We start from the raw sequence: 18,609 nt of genomic DNA on the forward strand, positions 1-18,609 counted from the left end.
GATGGAGCCGGCCCCGGGCCGCCGCCGCCGCCCCCCGGCGCAGCGCCAGCCGCGTACGTACCTCCCCTCCCCCCCCACCGGCCGGCCCGCGGGCCCGGCGCCTCGGGCGCGGGCGGGGGCGGGGCGCGGGCGGGGGGCGGCGGCCCGCGGGGCCGGCTAACGCGGGCGCCCGCCCGTCCCTCCCCTGCGCTGCAGCCCGCCCGGCCCTGCCGCCCCGAGGGGCCGCACACAAAGCCCCCCGCGCCATGCACCAGCCGCCCGAGGCCGCGGCCGCCGAGCTGGGCGCCCGGAGGATGCCCCGGCGGGGCAGCGGGGGCGCCCAGGCCGAGGACCCCGCGCCGCCGCCGCCGCCGCCGCCCGGCCTGCTGCTGCCGCCGCCCGCGCCGCCCGCGCCCGGCGCCGCGCAGACCAAGAAGAAGAGCGGCTTCCAGATCACGAGCGTGACGCCGGCGCAGATGTCGGCCAGCGCCAGCTCCAACAACAGCGTGGCCGAGGACACGGAGAGCTACGACGACCTGGACGAGTCGCACACGGAGGACCTGTCGTCCTCCGAGATCCTGGACGCGTCGCTGTCGCGGGCCGCCGAGCTGGGCGAGCCGGAGCGCAGCTCCTCGGAGGAGACGCTCAGCAACTTCCAGGAGGCCGAGACGCCCGGCGCCGTGTCGCCCAACCAGCCCCCGCTGCCCGCGCCGCCGGGCCCGCACGCGGCCGTCAACGGCAGCGCCCACCCGCCCCCCCACCCCCTGCACCCCCACCCGCACCCCGGGCACCCGCTGCACCCCTGCCCCCCGAGCCCGGCGGCCAGGAAACTGTCGGCGGCCGGCGGCTCGGACTGCGCCCCGCCGGCCCCGGCCGCGGCCCCGGCGCCCGCGCCCCTGCTGAGCCTGGGCCGCCCGGCCCCCGGCCCGGCCCCGGGCGGGCCGCCCCCCAGCCTGCTGAGCGGCATGGGCAACGGGGCCGCCCCCTCCGCGAGCGGCGGCCCCGGCCCCGGCCCCGCGCCGCCGCCGCCGCCCCCCGCCGCCGGCACCTCGAGGTTCAGAGTGGTGAAGCTGGATTCCAGCTCGGAACCCTTCAAAAAGGGCAGGTGGACGTGCACCGAGTTCTACGAGAAGGACGGCGGCGCCGCCGCGCCCGAGGGCGCCCGGGCCCCCGGCCCCGCCGAGCCGCCGGCCGACCGGGACAGCGCGAGCGGCAGCTCCGTCAGCAGCGGCCTGAGCACGCTGAGCCACTACACGGAGAGCGCGGGCAGCGGGGAGGTGGGCGCCCCGCCGCCCCCCGACCTCGGGCCGGCCGGCCCCCCGCCGCCGCCGCCGCCGCCGCCGCCCCCCGGCCTGGCCCCGCCCCAGCTGCCCTACCCCCCGGCCGGCCCCCTGGGGCAGCCGCCCCTGCCGCTGCAGTACGGGCCGGCCGCGCCGGCGCAGGGGGGCCCCGGCCTGGTGCAGGCCGTGCCGGTGCCGGGGGGCGCCGGCCTGGCGCAGGGGGGCCCGGGCCTGGTGCAGGGGGGGCCCGGCCTGGTGCAGGCCCTGCCGGTGCCAGGGGGCGCCGGCCTGGCGCAGGGGGGCGCCGGCCTGGTGCAGGGGGGCCCGGGCCTGGTGCAGGCCGTGCCGCCGCAGGGGGCCCCCGGCTTGGTGCAGGGGGGCGCCGGCCTGGCGCAGGGGGGCCCCGGCCTGGCACAGGCCGGCCTCCCGGAGTACGTGCTGCAGCCGGCCGGGCCCCCCATCGCGCCCAGCCCCGCGGGAGCGGCGGCCGCCCCGGGCGTGCCCGCGGCCCAGCACACCGTGCCGCCCGCCGCGGGGCCGCCGCCCGGGCCCGGCCAGGTGCTGGCCGTGGGGCCGCAGGTGAGCCTCCCGGCCGCCGTAGCCCAGGGGACTCCTCCGCCTCCCCAGCCCGGGATGGTCCCGGGAATCCCGGCCGGCGCTTCAAACCTCGCCGCGCCGCTGCTCATGGCCCCGCAGAGCCACCTGGTCCCCGTCCAGCCCCAGACCCAAGGAGCCGAACCTGCGCCTCAAGGAGAAGCTGCAGCCCTCGGGATGACGAACCAGCAGTTGCCTCCAGTGAGCCCGCTGCTGTCCGCCGGCGCCGGCCCCGCCGCCAACCCGGCCGGCCCCGCTGTCCCCCCCGCAAACGTGGGACCGCCTCAGAACCTGGCACAAAGTCCAGCCGTGCAGAATGGGAACTTGGTGCCGAGCCTCAGCCAGCCTCCCTTGATAGCCACCAACATAAACTTGCCGGTGACACAGCAGATCCCGCTAAGTTGCACACAGTTCCCCACCCAGCCGCTGACTCAGCCCATCGCCAGCCAGACCGAAGAAGCCAGGCCTCCCGCGGAGCTCGCCGCGGCCGGCGCCCCTCCGGCCGGCGCCGGGGAAGGCAGCGGGGGCCCGGCCTCGGCCCCCGACGGCAGCGCCGGCGCCGCGGCTCCGGCCTCTCTGTTCCCGCTGAAGGTGCTGCCGTTGACCACACCCCTCGTGGATGGCGAGGAGGAGAGGTAAGACCCTGCCCCGTGCCTGCAGATACCCCCAGGAGATTGGCAGCCAGTCTTTTGCAAACCTTTTTTATGCTTACCCAGCTCCACTGCAGCATCTCAGGAGCTGTACGTTTAATTGACCATTTTTTGGTTTGAAAAATATTTTGAGGATGATAGTAGATTTTGTTTTCAGAATGAGAATGAGGAATACCTGAATGGTTTCAAGCTATGCCTAGAGTCTGAAGCTTCCTATTTTTGTAAACGTTAATTACTCTGAGCACAGTTGCTTGGGATTTTTCACCAGCAGAGATGAGTCAAGTGGACATTCCCCTTTTGCTTTATTCAAACAATTTACTAGCAAAACTAATGATCAGGAGTTTAATTCCTGAAAAATTGTGTCCTTTAATCTCCATTTTTAAGTAATGCCATTTCTTCGAGGCATTGTATATCTCTTTGACCACCTCTTTACGTATGGTGGGCAAAATTGTTTTCCTATATTGGAAAAGCTGGACATCCCCCTTAAACCCCCCCCCCCCACCTCCTCTAGTTCTGAGGCATTTGATTGGATAACCTATAGAAGATAGTGTTACCAAGTGCTATCACATCAAGATGGTAGGGAAAGGTTACATAATCTGAGTTTTTTTCCTAGTGCTCTATTGCTTTTATGAACCTAATTAGTTTAGATTTTTGATTTTTAAATTGGCATAACCAAACCTTTTATGTCGTTAAAGGAACAGAACCTTTTATATAGTTAAAGGAACAGAAGCGTTTTTCATACTGTTGTTGTTTCATTTGTGTATAATTTATTAAAGTCAGTAACATTTTTAATAAGTTGATGTTTAGAATCAGATGTATTTGGTTTTAAAATTTTTGTAATATTGCTTAATTTCCATTAAGATTTCTTCTTCTTTTTTTCCTTGCCCAGGAGTAGGCCATGGTGGCAGCCATTTTAGAATAAGGTATTGGGTTTGATAAAAACTCTAGAGGTACGGAGATATGGGAGCATGGGACGGAAAAGAAGTATGGGGAAGGAATTGTTTGTCATCACATGCTCCCTCCTCTTATCACGTTAAAGAAAATACAGAAAGTCTAAAATAATATTCTTAAACTAGTGTCTTCTCATAGTTGGTAAATGTGCACATACATAGCTGATATTATGGGATCAGAGTTGAGACTTAACTGAGGTGAAGTTGAAACTCTGCCCTGATAGTTTTATAGGTCAAAATAAAAATTGATTTTGAGAGAATTTCCATTCACTTATACTGTGGGAAGAAGATGGGGGGGGGAGGTGCCATACTTCCCTGTAGGTTAAAGAAACTTAAAACCTGAGTTTCATTCCTGTCAGTTAAAATTTTTAAGACAATTTGTGTGATTAAAACTTAGGTTCAAGTATTGAGTTCTTTATATACTATACATTGCAGATTGAGAATATGATAAAATCAGCAGTCTAGAGAAAATTCAGGCCAAGTAAGGGTTCATGTCATATTTAAGAGGGGGGCGTTTCAGATAAGGATGAGAGGATCTATAGAGGTCGTTGAAACTATCTTTTTGCTACTTTTTTTTAAAATGTTAGAATTTGAAATTAATAGTGAATAAAGTTTTAACTGGATAATTTTGACATTTTGGTAATGGAAGTTGTATAATTGAATTTTCTCTCTCTCTCTCTCTTTTTTTTGGCCTAATAAAACTGCAATCCTACAAGGTGGTTTCCATTATTCTGGTAGTGGAGGTAATCATATTAAAAATTATTATTAGGCCTCTTAATTTACCCATAATTTTTTACAGTAACCTAAAACTCATATTTGGGTCTCAATCTAAAAAAGCTTTTTAGTCTTGTGTACTCTAAATCCTTAGAGGTAGTAACAATTTAATAGTCAAACTTAAATGAGGTAAGTCCTCAGACTTTTTTTTTAGCTAGATCTGTTTTATGATAATCGAAAAGTAACAAATCAAGATAAGTGAATAGAACTGGCAAATGAAAACCACACACTCTTAATCTACATGTTAATAATCTATCCTGATTGTTAATGAATGTTTATGGACTCCAGTATATTTGAAGTGGTGTTTTGATCCCTTTTTTTTTTTCCCAGCCAGTAAGAGAGGATATCTTTCCAATTTTCTGGACCAGACAGTCGAAAGACATCATTTTTACTTGATACCAAAACATTTCTTGCCTATTGAGACTGTGCAAATATAGTGCTGGAATCACAAAAACTTTGGTGTGGAGGTCACTTTTTCTGCTTGTAGCAAAGAAACACAAGGGAGTGTAAATACAAGCACAGTATCTTAAGGCAGTTTTTAATCTGGAGAAGTCTGGTTGCTATTGAAAGGCAATAACTGGGGGAATAAAAGGGCAAATGTTTCTTTTAATGGAAGAAGTTCCTGGGTTATTTCAGTTTGGCTAGGATCTTTCCAGATCAAGTCCCTGTATTTTAATTTATTGCTATCTCCTTGAGACTCCCTTTGAACCTTGAGTTGTCACTGCTAAAATTCCTGATTCCCCTCCCTCCCTTGTTTACCCCTGCTCTCCCCCTCCCCACAGAAAACAGCTAAAATGTTTCATTTCCAAATACCTCCTTGTAATGGGGCCAGAAGGAAGGAGTACTAGATCTAGACAAGGTTGACATTGAATCTGGTGTACAGTAATTTGCTACAAGTTGTTTCTATCATTTCTCTACAGTTGGGATGTATGTTGACTAAATTGGCCCTTCAAAGGAAAATTGTACAACTGGAAGAATGATGTTCTGGCTTTAAAAAGTTTTTCTTTGCATGCATGTTCTCATTGTATTTGCTTCTGTTACATGACTAATCAGCCAAGAGTAAAGCAGAACTTGATTTGCTTGAATTGATGGGGAAAAAGGATAAGGGAGAGTATGGTATTGATAAAGGGATAAGAAGAAGAAACCTTAATTACAAATACGTTTGTGGTAGTAATACAAATGAAGAGTAGTTATTTCAAAATGTGGTTGATTAAAAGAAAATCTTTGAGAATCAGAAAAAAAAACCATAGGTTTATAGATTGAGAAAATGTTTAAATGGTCACTGGAAGTGATTATAGGGAGGCAAATAGGTCAAGGTACTATCTCTTTGAAAATTATGTACAGTTTTGTGTGCACATCGACACTTGTGCTTGTAGGTAGTATGCACACAAGCATATAGGTGTATGGGGGTGAGAGAGTTGAAAAAATCAGTTCTGGAGAGGATCCGAAAAGATCTTGCCCCTAAGCTGTCCTTACAACAGCAGAATAAACTAAACTGTATTCTTTTAAAGTGTTCAGAGTAGAGGCGCTAAACAAATCTATCTTAGGACTTTGGTGTTTTTGTAATCTGTGGGAAGTAGAAGTTTTTTAAGGCTAAGACCTTTAAATGGGAATAATACTATAGGTGCTGTGAATGGAAATAATACTACAGGTACTGTGTTGAAATTTTTTTCCCTGGGTGTAGTGTACCTTAAAATGGGGGCTTGAGTTTTGATGATAAATAGCTTCATGTGATCAACCAGTTCTTTTCTGCCAGTAGTTGAATTTAGACTACAGAGTTGTAGATGTAGGTGAAGGACTGACTGCTAGCCTAGTGTGAGGAAGCTCTTGGCATTAAAACTAGTGGTAGAGCAGGAAACCAGGGGCCAAATATTCAAACTTGATATAGATATGGTTTCTACTCTCCAGGGTTTGTGAGAAGAACTTGGCACCATCACAGACTAGTTCAAAGGATGTTACTACTTTCTGTTATATTTTTATGTACTTCGTGCATGGTCAATTCTTTTTTTCTTGATTTAAAAAATTTGAACACTGCCTCATTTTAAACAAATACAGGTGAAACCTTCATGATTGACTTGAATACTCCGTGTAATATGCAGTGCAAAAATTGTCTTGGGATTATTTGTTGGAGCATTTTATCATTTGCTTTACATTTTGCATCGTATTATAGTTGTATTCCTCTCCTCTCTCCAGTTGTAAACTCTCAGAAGCCAGGGATTGTCCTTTAATTTGTCTTCCACGTCTGCCTGATGCCTGTTATTAGGTGCTCAATAAATTAAGGGTCCAATGAAAGAAAGGATTGAGGAATTCGTGTACTAATTCCTCTTTTTTTTTCTGTTTACTAAGTTACTTTATTAACTTGTCTAGTAGCAAGTTGTCATTGACTTCCATGTGGTGATCAGCATGTGAGTGCCTTATACATGCTTTTTCATTCATCATTTTGTTGTTTGTTTTGGTGTGTGATAAGGGATTGTGTAATCCTAGACAAACCATGTAATATCTTCATCTGTAAAATGGGAATACTATGACTACTTGCCTCATGGTCATTGCAGAGAAAGACTACCTTGCTATTAACATGAGTTGTGTTGTATAGAGTACTATGATCAAGCACATTTATCATAGTAATGCCCTGTCAAGTATACTTGGATCTAATTGTGTAGTTTTGTATTGCATGTGTGAGAAATGTTGTAAATATGCACATAGAAATTGGGTCTTCAAATGAAATAAACCATATCCAGGATTTTACTGTAGTAAAATGGAGTAGACACCTCTACTTATGTTTCCAGAGTCAGTTATACCTAAAGGTCATGTTGCTGTACCTGAAAACTGAAGCTCTACTTTCCCTTTTCTTGTCTGCCCCCACCCTCTACACTAAGACTTAATCTTTTGGTAATCAGAAGTGACTCCTTTCCTTGCTGCTCTGTCATCCTTGCCTTCTCACAGTTTTATTTTCCATATTCTACTTAATTATGGAGTAATGAAGTCTAGTTGCTAGTAGTTTTTGTTTAAATGTTTTGTATGGCGTTAGAATTAATCATTTCCTGTTTTGTTTTTTTTTTGTCTGATAACCTTCCTTAAAAAATGAACTTTGAGAAGAAAATTATAGAGATGTCCTGAGGGATTTTTTGCTTAGAGTGATTAACTGGTAAATTAGAAATAGAACTTAAAATATTAGACTTGAAATGTATTCTGCCTATCCATGTTCTTTCTAATTGCATATAAATATGTTCATAGTATGCATTTTGCAATTTACCCTTGTTTTCAGTAATAACTTGTTGAATTTGTCTTTTCAATTTTTTTTCTAATAATAACTTTTAATTCTGGAGAACTATTAAGGGAACTTTGAAGTTCTGTGCCTAGGATGAATTTTGATAGTAACTGGAACTTTTGAGACAAATAATCATATTTCAGCATCCATATGAGTATTCTCTTTCAGACAATCCTCTTAGACCATAATGCTTATTTTAGAGATGCTGATGTTGCTTAATGCTTTTTTGAAGCTTATTTTTTGAAATTTTTTTTTTTTTTTTGCAGTCTGTAGCACATAACTTTTGAATCTCTTCCCTGGTGACTAGTTTTCTTTCTTTGAGAGTGAATTTAATTTTTAGGAAAAGTTAAAATGTCATTCAGAGCAGAATGAATGCTGTTTGTGAGGAGGTAAATGGATAAAGTGCATTACTTTAGAGACAAGAATACCTAGTTTCAGATTTTCAGATGCTCAGTGATTGTGTGATCCTGGGTACTCTGAGCTTCCATCGCTTTCTCTGTCAATGCGAAGGAATTAGACCCTCTGATTTTTGAGGGCATTTTCTAGCTCTGATCTGATGACCAAGCTAGGATTTTTAAAAAGGTATAAATGAATTGATCACAGAATCTCAGATCTAGACGGTATGGTAAAGGGCTGGCCAGTCCAACTCTAGTACCTGGGTAAGAGTTCCCAGTACCATCATTTGAAGGCCTTCGATGAAGCCTTCATCTGATTTGTTTTTTTTTCTTTTGTTTCATGTGTTATATTAGATTCATTTTTTAAATTAAAAATGTTTTTTAATATTAAGTCATTCATATGAAAATATTTCAGTATACAAAGAACAAAAAAGGATAATAAATGAAATAATGAGCCCATGTTTGTGTCCTCTTCTGAACATTATTTTTCTCCTGTGTAATTTAAAAAAAAAACATTTTTTGGGGGGGGCGGTTTGCAAGGCAAATGGGGTTAAGTAGCTTGCCCAAGGCCACACAGCTAGGTAATCATTAAGCGTCTGAGACCGGATTTGAACCCAGGTACTCCTGACTCCAAGGCCGGCACTTTATCCACTACGCCACCTAGCCGCCCCCCAAAAAATCATTTTTTGATGCTTTTTTTTTTTTCTTGGTCATTACATAGAAAACTCTTCTCCATTCACCCACAGAAACCCTCTCGTAACAAATAGATATAATGAAGTTAAAAAATTAAACCCATTGACCCTGTGTATAAATGGATGCCTCTGTCTGGGTGTCTCTTAGTCCATCACATTCTGCCTAAAGGTTAATAGTAGTTATAGATCTTTTGAAGTTATGATTGGTGACTGCATTGGTCAGGAGTTCTGGAGTTTATCAGATTTTTTTTTCCTTTAAATTATTGTGATCACTGTGTAAATTGCTTTCTTGGCCACATTCCTTTTCTTGTGTGGTTCCTCAAGAGGTAGCATCATTAGAGTAAGTGAAGAAATTCCCACAGGGACTACTTTGATAGAATCATACAATGTTAGGGTTTAAAGGGAACTTGGGGGTATGGCTGTTCTAGTATATAGTACAGTTCCATTTAATTCATGAGGAAGCAACTTAAGAAGTGAAATGATTTTTTGAGATTATACTTGTAATGGTCTGGAAAAGAATAAAATTGAGCATAAAATAAAAATTTAACACCTTCAAATTTTGACCTAGAATGAGTTGCTAGGATCACATGTTTTAGACCAGACTTAAGTACTTTTAGAATGTGAGTTTGCTAGCCTTGCAGCGCAGTCTGATGTACAGAATGCTGGGTTTGGAGTGGAGAAAACAAATCAAGGGAATAATTAGATTGTTAAAAAAAACCAACAGGTATTTTTATCAACCTCTGGTTTCTGATTTTATGACTTAACTTCTCTTGGCTTAAAATTCTTCAGGTCCAGAATGAAGAAAATGGACTTGATGGACTCACAGGATCTCTGCAATTTTGAATCTGTGGTCATTTAACTTTCCTGTAATGTTAGTGCCTTCGGACCTCTGGCACTAAGTGTTTTGGCCTTTAAACCGCAGGGAAAGGGATGTTGCTGACAATCAGCATCGAAAAAAGATTGAACCAAATAATGGGTTGAATCTGAGAGAGAATTTTAATGAGCTAAATGTAAAGTCTAGGCTCGGGTTCAAAAATGCAACTCTGTAAATCACGATGAGAAAGGTAGGATTCCCCCATAAATTGATGGGGGGAAAAAATAGAAGTTTTAGTGAAAAGAAAACTCAGAATCAATCAGCAGTGTTAGACTGCAACCAAGACAACTAAGTCTTATTCGGTATTTTAAGAGGAAAATTGTCTAGGGTTAGCAGTTCTTAAATATTTTGGTCTCTGGACTCCTGTCTTAGAACAGTTATACAGATACCTTTAGTTTATGTGGGTTATGTCCAGGGAGATTTGTTGTATTAGAGATGATTATCTGATAAATTTTAAAAAAATACTAATTCATTAAAAAATAACAATAACAAACTCATTATATGTTAAATAACATCTTTAATGGAAAATAGCTATTTTCCAAAATAAAAAAAATTTACTGTGAAGATTGACATAATTTTATATATTTTTGCAAAAATCTTTAATGTCTGATCTAATGGAAGATAGATGGATTCTTATATCTACTTCATTCAGTTTATTATGGTATATATTGCTTTGATTGAGTGTGTGAAAAAAAAAATTCTGGCCTTACATACATAGTTGGAAAAGGGGAGTATTTTAATGACCAACTTTAACTATTACTGTAAAAAATAAAATTACTTTGTAGGTTCCCCTGAAGGGGACTCCTGAGGTAAACAAAGCACACTTTTGAGACCTGCTTGATGTAAGTTTAGGGTTGCTGATAGTCCTGTTGTATATTCATTTCTCTGTACTACATTTTAGGGAGTAAGCTGGAGAGTGTTCAAGATCAGGGTAATCTGAATACTGAAGGGTCTTGATTATAGAAGCTTGGTTGAAAGACCTAGTTAAATAGACTGGAGAAGAGAAGACTACTGGTTCTTGGGGACAGTGGATAGAGGAGGGGGAACCATAAGTTACCTGTCTGTGAAGAATTTAAAGAGAGATTAGATTAGACTTGCTCCACTTGCCTCATGAGTATAAGAGTATAAAGGTAAGGGCAATCAGTGGAACTTTGAGAGAAGCAATTTAGACCTGATAATAAAGGAAGCCTCTTTTAATAATTAGAACTACATTAGAATGGGCTTCCTTGGCAGACAGTGACTTCCTTCCCACTGAAGGTTTTCAAGTAAAATCTGGTTACCTTCTTTAAATTATGTGGAAGAAGTTATGGCTTGAGCTATATGGCATCAGAGGTTCTTTTGATTCACTAAGGTTCTTCTTGTGAACTGTGTTCATGATTGATCTGACATGTATCTTTTTGAATTATATAGTTTAGAAATAGAGAGTTGAAATGCCTTTTTTTTTTAGGCAATCAACGAGTATACATTCTTGATACGTGTTTTGGATCTCAGTTTTACCATCTAGTTTATTTGTTATTTGTTTTAGTTTCTTGTCATTTGCTACTTATTTCAGGTTATTGATAAAAATGTCAAGCAGTATGACCCAAGGGCAGAGCCCTCCAGTATGTTCTACTGCAGAGCTTCCTTAGGTTGATATCAACCCATTAATTAGTAGAATTAGAACTTTGTTAGTCAAGAAGTTCTAAACCTACCTAACTGTAAATCACCTTTTTTGTCAAATTCTTTGGTGAATCCAAGGTATTCTTATTGTCTAGTAACTGTCAACAAGGGAAGTGAATTTGGTTTGCTTTGACTTGTTTTTATCCATGTTGCTTGTAAGGTACTGGAGAGTCTCCTGGGGTTTCCTCCTCACTCTGAAATGAACATCTCTATTATTTTTAAGTGTCTTAGATTTACCGGCATCTAAATTGAATGTGAAGGAAAGATATAGCTCCTACTCAGGAGAGGTTAGGAAGGAAATCCATGGGAGTAGAGAATGAGGAGAAAAACTAATTGTGCAAAGCCATTGAGGTTGGAAATAGGTAGTATTCTAATTTTGGCCTGAAAGTTAAGATAGGGATGCTATTTTTTCTTTCTGTTTGTTACAGCAGATGTTTTTGGGGTCTATGAATTTTAAAAAGAAGTTTTTTTTTAATGGCTAGATTTCAGTGTGATTAGTGGTTTTTGTTGTTTTTTAAATTTCATGTATTGGGGTCAGTTGGGTGGTGCAGTGGATAGAGAGCACTGGCCCTGGAGTCAGGAGGGGACCTGAGTTCAAATCCAGCTTCAGACACTTAATAATTACCTAGCTGTGTGACCTTGAGCAAGTCACTTTAACCCATTGCCTTAAATAAATAAAATAAAAAAATAAATTTGGTGTATCTTATTTTCTGTATTTGAAAACTTTGTTCTGAAAGGGAGTCTATAGGTTTTTACCATATTGCCAAAAGGGTCCATGACTCTAGAAAAATTAGGAACCCTTTTTATAGAGACAGGAGAGGCAACTGAAGACCACTATATTTATACAAAGCATTTTCCTCATAACACTATGAAGTATTAGTGAAAATTGTACTTTACTAAAAAGACCCATTTAGCCAGAGAGAGGCAATGATTTGCGGTTGTGACAAAACTGAATCCAGAACCCTGGTTTCTGGGTTAGAGTCCATTATTCTTTTTACTTAATAACCTACGTTAACTTGACAGGCCCATATTGAAGAAATAGGAGTTAGCATTTTAACAATAAGTGATGTAGCAAGAGAACTTGTGACTTAATAGTTGACTCTTATGGATAAAGAACTAGGCTCCCATCTCCTCTCCGAAACATAACCATCTGTAATCCTGACCAAGTCACTTCATCTCTCGGTGCTGGTTGAGCTTTTGGAGGACATGTCCTCAGTCCATTAAATTATAGTTTCCTCTGCCATTAAATTACAGGACCTGTTATCTTTTCTTCTGTAATATGTAGGGTTTTAGAAAGAAATTTACAAACATTGTTTTCTTAGGGTCTTCATAATATTTGTGTGCAGGAGATATCATAGACTATGTTTTCACCATTTTAGAGTTGAGCAACCTGAGGCACAGTGAACAAGGCTGTGACTTACCTGTGATCATTCAGCTAGTAACTTGGGTGGTTTCAAAGCCTTGATTGAAAACCTAGTGCTCTTTCCATTATGCCTAACACAAAAACTTGCCCATAGGAATTTCAAGTAAAATCATTATATTTAAATGATTCCATGTTGTTTTAATGTCATGGCTGTTTGCTCATAATTTGACACTGAAGAAAAATCATATTCCCTGGTTAACATAGACAATGTAGTTGCACTGCATGCTTTTCTACTCCTGTGGTAAACAGGAACATGTGTACAAAAGATGGGAAGATATGACTGTATAAAATTTGTATTCACCTAACTTTTCTAGTACTACAGGAGTAGTACTAGTACTAGTACTAAAGTACTAAAGGAGTTTTATCTGTATAAAGTATACCAAAAAAAATCTGTGCTACATACATATAATTACTTAATGATTCCCCAATGAGACTAATTTCATTAAATGGTTTGTTTTTATGTTTTTGTTTTTAAAAAAGAACATGGTAAATTCACCCAGATCAGGAGAGGTTGAGGATTTTTATTTGTTCATTTAAAAAGGAATTTTTATACTTTGTTGTACGTTTAAATCCTTGTCCTATGTAGCAGTTATAAGAGCACTAGCCTTTATTCATCAGAGTCTTTTGAAGGGCATTCAGAAGCAACCCCCTTAAGGTGACAGAGGACTCTGCTTTGTGTTAAAGGTGATTTTTTTTTTTTTGTAGAATATGGAGAGTGTGCATGACCAAATTAAAAGCTTGTAACTTTGAACTCATGCTACCAAAGCACACAATCCTAAAAAAAATACCTAGCATATGTATCATGTAACAGGAATAAACAATTACTTGTTAATAACATTGATTCCAAATGCAGCTATTAGTGCTAAACGATTTAGTGTCTCTAATGGTACTATCTTGCAACACTAATAGACATTTTAACAATAGAACTTAGTTTTGAGTTTACAGAATTATATAGATTTCTTTTTTTGTTTCTTTTAAAAATAAAGCATCTTGGCTTTATTTTACAAATATCTTGAGAAACTTGACCCTAGAGGGTTTATGAACTGGAGTCAGAGGCTCTGAATTAAAATCCCATCTCTGCTCCTTGCTTGTGTGACAGTGCATGAGATAGACCCTTTCTAGATGCAAATCTATGCCCTATGATGATTTAAAGGAATATTATTATTCTTGTTATTTTTTGCTTGTAAAGTGATAGCTGCCATACCAATTTTTAGGGATTAGAAGACTTAAGTAAGAGATCAAAAAAAAAAAAGATAACTTAGTATTTAAGTATATTTATAAAAGTTGATAATCCTGTTTGTGACTGTTCTCTTAATACTATAATAGATTTAGAGATGGAAAGGACCTTTAAGGTTATTGAGTTCAACCACCTAATTTTACAGCTGAGGAAACTTAAGGCCCAGAGAGTTAAGTGACTTGCCAAGGAGCATACAGATGACTAGCTTCTGAGATCTTCCAGATCTGGTCGTCTGTCCACTACATCTTAGGGCTTCAGATATTTAAGACTTAAATATACATTATGTAAATAAGGATTATTTGTTTTTTTTTAAAAATATAGAATAAGTTTATATCTGTGAAAGCAGATGATCATATGAAAATTGAACAAACCAAATAGGTGCTTAAAGTCAAGATATTTAACAGCAAGTAGATAAAACACTCAGGAATTTAAATTTTTCAGTTTTCATCTGGATATATTGGTATTAGTTAGACATATAGCTGATTAGACCAAAGTCAAAAAACTAGGTAAGAAGGACCTTGTATGCAGAGATGTTCCTGAAAAGTGTATAAAGCTAAAATTTGCATACTGAATTATTTCCCCATTGATTTCCATTATGATTTCAGAGGTGAGTTCCGACAAAAGTCCAGTTATGGACTAGGCTTTTAATGGACTCATGGCAGGTGGAAGAGACCCTGAGTTCCTGAAGGCTATGCCAGCAGAGTGCAAGCCCCGTCAGGTCTGGAAAACCTTCTAGTACGACGGGACTGTCCTCTGAGGACCCACCTGGCTAAGCTTGGAGAGACTCATCACCAAAACGTGGGCCATCAGGTGAGAAGTCTTTGGCCACAGCAACTCATGAAATCATCTACTCAGGTGTGGAGGAGTTGTGATCTGAATCAGTGGAGAAACTCCCCCACCCATTGATGAAACCACAGATCTGCTGAAATATTACCACAAAGAAGAAAGTTTATAGAAAAGGAGTTGTTAGAAAAGTCACATTTAACAATCTTAGGTGTTGTTTCAAGGAAGAAATTTGACTGGAACCTTGCATTGATCTATTCTTTTAATTTTTCTTAAAGCAGCAGGTCTAAAATTAGCCAAATGTCCAGTCAATCCATATGATCCATGTACATTTTGTTAAAAAGCAAACATTTACTAAAATATAATATGAACTTATTTTGTATTTTATTGAGAATTCCTTTTGTCATTGTGGAAATTGAATGTTGACGCAGTTAACTGGCCAGTCATTGATGTTAATATTCACCAGACTTCATTGAGCTGAAATGCCCCTTGAAATTACTAGCCACTTAATTTAGACTTTTCTGATTCATTAATACCACCACAGTAATAATTTAAGAAGTAAATAAATGACTTTTTCTTTTAAACTCTAGTTGGGGCAGCTAGGTGGCACAGTGGATAGAGCACTGGCCTTGGAGTCAGGAGTACCTGAATTCAAATCTAGCCTCAGACACTTAATAATTACCTAGCTGTGTGACCTTGGGCAAGTCACTTAACCCTATTGCCTTGCAAAAAAAAACTTTAAAAAAAACCTGGCTTTTTCATGGATTATAGAAACATTTGGTGGTAGTGATGTCTGAAGCTTAGTTCAACAGTTATTTTGTTTTGGTAGGAGTAAAATCAATTTTTTTGACTTGCAGAACCCAGGGCAAATCAGGGCAAAACTAAGGGAGTATTTTTTATAAATGTGAAATCTGCTAAAATTGAAATTGAAGGGCATCTAAGAACTTTCAAAAGGGCAATATCTATCTTGATTCAGTAGTAATCAATCAAAATAAGCATTTACTAAGTGCCTGTGTGCCAGCAGCTGGTGATAGAGAGCCAGAGGTGAAAGAGTTTCTTTCTTCTAGGAGCTTAAATCCCCTTTGAGTGAGAAAGTATAATTGAGGGGGATACAAAAATCTAAGAAGCAAAGAGGGGAGGAAGCACTTAATAACCTTTGACCATAAGCTAGGCCTTCCGTGCAGGGCTTTACAGATGGCCTCACTGGATCTTCTCAACAACTCTGATGGAGGTGGTAATGTCATCTCCATTTTACAAATGACAAAACTGAGGCAGATGGAAGCTAAATGATTTACTGAGGCTCACACAACTAGTAAGTGTCTAAGGTTGGATCGGAACTTGGGACTTTACAATACTTTTGTAAAAGGTCATGTGCTTGCCTGTTTTGCTTTGGTCATAATAAGATGTTTGAATTTAGTGTGAATCATATCTGAGTTTGTTTTTGTTTTTATTTTGAGCACCAACTGGCCAAATCATCTCCCCACTAGACCATCTAACTAGCAGTATTGAAGATTTGCCTTGTCCTCCCTAAATAAGGAACCTTGGGTATAATATACTTTGCTCCTTTCCCCTTGTCCTTCATTACATTAAATATGTAGACTGTTGAGCTACCTAATAGGTTTGATGCTATAAATGTACCTTTCAGTTCTTGTCACTGATGTGGACACATGGCTTCCTATGTATGCCTCTGTAACTGATTTCCTTGTCATTATAGGTCCTCTAGCCATGACTCTGTCTCTATCTTGGTTCCTAGAAAATTTTATGAATATGTGCTGTAGATGGCAGTAGAGTTGTGCAGATTCCAATATGGGACCATATGTCTGGTACTCAAGGACATTTGATGCCCTGGGAAGCTTGTTAACTTACTCCTTCCCCTTCTTCCTTCTCCCCCCCCCCCCCCAAAGGAGCATATCATTTTGTATGATCCAGATAAATTATACAGATGAGGCTTTTAACTTGGTTGTATTGGGGTTTATAAACATTACCCAGATCATAACTCTAAGGTCTCTATTGAAGTCACTGTCAATTTAAAAAAAAGTCACCCCGATACGTCACTGTTACTGTAAACATCCAATGACTTTTGAATAGTCATGAGTCTAATAGTTTTGCGAAGAAGGATATCTATTTTTAGATTATAAGATCTTAAATTACCAGGAATATAATATTTAAATTAATGTTTTGGCTTGTAAAGCCTTGGTGTACAGATGAGGTTCAATAGTATCTTTGGACTTCCATGTCTTTCCAGTGTAGAATTTGATAGCTTAATTACTTTCATACTAAAGGAATAGTTTACTAATGGTTTCAGTAATCTTGTGCTCGTAGTCATTTTCATATCCAGGTATATGGCCTATAAAAGTCCCTTTTTTTGATCTGCTTAGCCCTTGAGGGTGTTCAGAAGTCATTGTGCAGTCTTAAAGTTCACAGAGATGCAACATCAGCTTTTTAAGTTATTTTGCACATTATTAAGTGTGTTTTGTGTGCAACATTATTAGGTGATGAGAGCATGTACTTTTCAGTTGATAGGTAGTATTATGTAGTGGAGTGAGGGCTGACTCTGAGGCTGGAAAGGCCCAAGTTCAGATCATTCCACTGCTTTACTTAACTAGCTGCATGACTGGGTAAGTAGCTTAGCTTCCCCTTTCCTTCTGTATAATGTGTTACTGCCCATAGTTGTCTACCTTTGATGTAATCATGTGAGATCAGGCATGTAAAATGTTTAGCAGTTATCTCCAAGTACTTTAAATATCAGCGGTCAACATTGTTTTATGCAATTCATATAGCAGAAATGATCCATCATGAAATAATATTTTGGATGGGGCAGCTAGGAGGTGCAGTGGAGAGCCCCGACCTTGGAGTCAGGAGAATGGGAGTTTGAATCCAGCCTCAGACACTTGCCACTTACTAGCTTTGTGACCTTGGGCAAGTCTCTTAACCCTGATTGCCTCTCATCTAGGGGCACCTCCAGTCAATATGGTCACTGGATGCCTCCAGAGGAAAGTAAGGCATCAGGTGCCTTAGCACAACACTCCCTCACTCAGATTCAATTCAGGTGCTTTTCATGACATCACCTCGCTGATGTTATGGCTCTCTTCAAGAATGAACATCACCAACATCATATTTTGGATGGATGCTTCAAATGTGGACAGTGAACTGGGCATGGAATTGAATAGGAGGAGGAAAATATGTTGAATTGCATTTGAGAAATTTCCCTGGTACTTTTAATACCCCCAACCTGTAACTAAAGTCCAATATCTTAGCATTAGAATTCTTTCACTGTACATGAAGTGAAATATAAATAGTGTAGTTTCCAAAGAATGAAAAGGTGCAAGTCCCCCTAAGGAAAATAGAGTTGGTTGGAGTTGACTGCAATATGTTATCAATGAAGAGGTAGTCGGAAAGGACCATCATAAAAGACTTAAGGAGAGGAGCCAATCGGTCAGTAAACATTTATTAAGATCATATTGTTTGGCAGGCACTGTGTTAAGTTATGGGGATTTAAAGAAAAGACTAAAGACTGTCCCTGACTTCAAGGAGTTTTCAGGACAGTAACAGAGGGATAACTGTTCAAAAGTCTATGCATTCCATTGATATTTTGGACAGGGAGCCCACTTTAATGAGAAATCTAAAATTAATGTATTTATTAATAGTAATAGTGGTATAGTTCTCCAAAAAAAAAAGTGATGCTTGTATCTTCATTACACTTGAGCTCCCTAGCCTGGTCCTTTTTTTATGACCAGTGACAAGACATTAGAAATATTAATTTGGAGGGGAGTCTATAATGGATTATTTCTTTGCTCTGTCCTTGGTCCTGCTCCCATGCAATACTAACTTACTTTGTTGGATGGCAGAATTAATATCCAAGAAGATTTCAGTGGTCTAAAATGATGGTCAAAATGTAATATGAAATATTACTGGCCTTGTGGAATTTTTTTTTTTTTAAACATAAAGGTGACAGTTGTGACCCAAAAGCTAGTATCATAAAGACCTGGTTTTCTAATGTCCTTCAAGTTAAAAAATGTGAACTAGCACTTTGTGCTAGTTGCTAGATGCA

At 41.6% G+C, this 18,609-nt stretch overlaps 1 protein-coding gene across 1 annotated transcript in view; it reads left to right on the plus strand.

The window, feature by feature from the left end:
* The first annotated feature begins 245 nt into the window (after window positions 1–245).
* Window positions 246–18,609, plus strand: part of LOC141492157 (TSC22 domain family protein 1-like) — a 55,839-nt gene continuing 37,475 nt past the window's right edge. The window contains exons 1-2 of the mRNA XM_074192748.1: window positions 246–948; window positions 1,000–2,488. Coding sequence (XP_074048849.1) covers window positions 246–948; window positions 1,000–2,488 — 2,192 coding nt within the window. The remainder of the gene's footprint in view (window positions 949–999; window positions 2,489–18,609) is intronic.

The sequence above is a fragment of the Macrotis lagotis genome, chromosome 6 (genome assembly GCF_037893015.1).
Source record: "Macrotis lagotis isolate mMagLag1 chromosome 6, bilby.v1.9.chrom.fasta, whole genome shotgun sequence".
NCBI lineage: Eukaryota > Metazoa > Chordata > Mammalia > Peramelemorphia > Peramelidae > Macrotis > Macrotis lagotis.